General features: G+C 37.0%; 1 protein-coding gene across 3 annotated transcripts in view; it reads right to left on the reverse strand.

Annotated features, from left to right (window-relative positions):
* The window catches only part of LOC107631762 (pre-mRNA-splicing factor SPF27 homolog), a 3640-nt gene extending 1203 nt beyond the window's left edge, over positions 1–2437 (reverse strand). The window contains exons 1-7 of one of the 3 annotated variants that reach the window (XM_016335308.2): positions 2066–2437; positions 1811–1986; positions 1651–1734; positions 1255–1324; positions 1028–1161; positions 889–940; positions 424–786 (exon numbers count right to left, since the gene is read on the reverse strand). In XM_016335308.2, coding sequence (XP_016190794.1) covers positions 778–786; positions 889–940; positions 1028–1161; positions 1255–1324; positions 1651–1734; positions 1811–1986; positions 2066–2305 — 765 coding nt within the window. In that variant the 5' untranslated portion in view covers positions 2306–2437 and the 3' untranslated portion in view covers positions 424–777. Of the gene's footprint in view, positions 1–423; positions 787–888; positions 941–1027; positions 1162–1254; positions 1325–1650; positions 1735–1810; positions 1987–2065 lie in introns of those variants that run through there. The other 2 variants (XM_021119790.1, XM_016335307.2) reach the window with 2 other exon arrangements.

The raw sequence follows: 2443 nt of genomic DNA on the forward strand, positions 1-2443 counted from the left end.
TATCTTTTGGCTAAAATTGTAATTTTAACTAAAAAACCTAAAATAGGACATTAATTTTTTTAAAGTAAAAATAAAACATTTCAAATCTTAAAAACAAAAATACTAAAATGGTACTCTAACTTAAAATGTAATATGGACACACGAAAAAGAAAAAGTCTAAGGAGCCAGCAACTTTTGTGTTTTGTGGCCAGCACTTAACCATCAAAAGAAAGTGAGTGATCTCCCACTATTAGATATAATCTCACACCATTAAAAACATTATTAATGACCAATTGATAGTTACAAAACACAAAAATTGCTGCCTCCTAACACTCCTCTATAAAATATTATGTTTACCAAAGTTTAGATAAGTACTACTGCATCATTTTTAGTCTTATAATTAGACATATAACATTATTCTAATTAGATATATAAATAACATTATAGTTAAATTGAATATATATATCGCGTTGCCGTTGCGAGCTAAGTTAATATACACAGGGAGTAGTGTAAAATTATGATTCAATTAGTACACCCGATATCTAAGGGGAAAAAAGACCAAAAAGTTAAGGAAATACTAATTACTATCATAAGTAGAAATCATATGGAATTTCAAGGACATCCGTAATTTCTTCGGTCTCTATCGATTTTGGAATTTTTTGACGCTTTGGGAGTTATGGTGATTTCTTTTTACGACATAAACCTAGCTTGTTGATAATCTCAATATGTCTATTATGTATTTGCACTCCTTGGCATCCATAAACCCTTTGGACCCTTTGAATTTTATCAGCAACAACGTCAGAAGTTCTGAACCAAATAAAATTCATTCCAGAAACAACACTAGATAGTTGATCAAAAACATGAGAGAACAAAAAGGAAGAGGAGGAGAAGAAAGGGGTAATCTCATACTTCTGAATTCGACAACGGTCTATTTTCTGTGATGGCTTCCAGGTTCCAACCTCTGAAACGAAAAAACTCATTAACAGCAGCTAAGACCTACGGATGAACTTTGATGAGGAAAAACAAAAATTTCACAGCAAGTTTATACCCTTCTGCTGCTTCTGTTTTCAGTTCTTTTATGCGAGCTTCAAGAGAAGCGCAAGCAATTTGGATGTCTATATTTTTCTGACACAGATCCTTCCATTGCATGGACAAAGCATTGAGCTCGCAAGCAGTATTTTGCTGGCAAGTGAATCGAAGCGTTCTCGGGTAAAAGTATAACAGCATTTAACAAATTACGAAAGGATATAACAGAAAGTCAGAAAGTCATTTCACCTGATGATATTTCCTTTCACGATTTACATTTTCAATCTTTTCACCAAGTTCCTGAGCTAATTTCTGCATTCTGCAGATATAAACACAACTGTGATCAATTGACCAGCACCACATATTGATAAACAAAAATGAGATTAGTGTTATGTTTGACACACCACATTGCACTTTTCTCCTAGCAACCACAGGACAGCTTCATTATTTTCTAGATTCTTGCTTATTTAGCATTTATACAATCTTCTTCATTCATTTATCAAATAAAATTGCCTCTCTGAATTAGTATAACTTTCTCTAACTGTTTTAGACGGAGTGAAGCTAGTCAAACCTAAACCTTCCTATACAATAGTATGAATGTAATTTCCAATAAAATATAGACCTAGATTGATTACATGAACAAACCTTGACAAATATACTTCCAATCGATTATTGTGTTGTTTCCAGGCATCGGTGCCATATTTTAACAACAAATCCACATTTTCCATCCTGCAGTAGAAAGCAATCAGAGGTTGTGAGATGTATATTGTTAATTAAGTTGAGAGAGGGAGAGAGAGAAAGATACCTGATATTCTGATATTGAAGAAGGCGTTGAGATCTCTGAAGTGCTTGCTTCCAAGCAGTTTCATCGTTCCTCTTATTGGCAGCTGGCACTTCAAATTCATAACGCGACCTATCAAGAGCGACGGGAGGCCTTCCGGCTCTTACACGCTCATACTCTCTACCAACCATTGGGTACTCCTGCAATAACTCACATATCACAAACTCTTTACTCACTGCAACAATTAGAACGAAAAGAAACGAAAACCCTAATTCTGACCTCAAAATTCAAGGTGGGAAGAGGGGGTAATTCTTTGAGGAAGTCAGCGGGCATCTTGGTACTGCGGCGCATTTCTTCCTCCACGAGACGGTCAACCTCGAGCTTCACTTTGGGGTCGGCGTAGTCGGAGTCGATGTAAGGCAAAGCGTCGATGATTTCCGCGTGGGAAGAACATGCTTGGCGCCCATAAGAAGGTGGAGCTTCCAGCATCAGTACATCGCCATTGTCTCGATCCGCCATGGTTGTAGACAGAGAGCGTGGGGAAGGAGGGAGTGTTTTCCTCAGCGTGATGATCCACCACCTGCACCCAGAGTAGATCAAACGATCCAACTTCCATCTGGGAAGAGCCCAAGCCTAGTAGCTTTTTTTTTTTTTTCT

Source organism: Arachis ipaensis, chromosome B03 (genome assembly GCF_000816755.2).
Source record: "Arachis ipaensis cultivar K30076 chromosome B03, Araip1.1, whole genome shotgun sequence".
Classification (NCBI taxonomy): domain Eukaryota; kingdom Viridiplantae; phylum Streptophyta; class Magnoliopsida; order Fabales; family Fabaceae; genus Arachis; species Arachis ipaensis.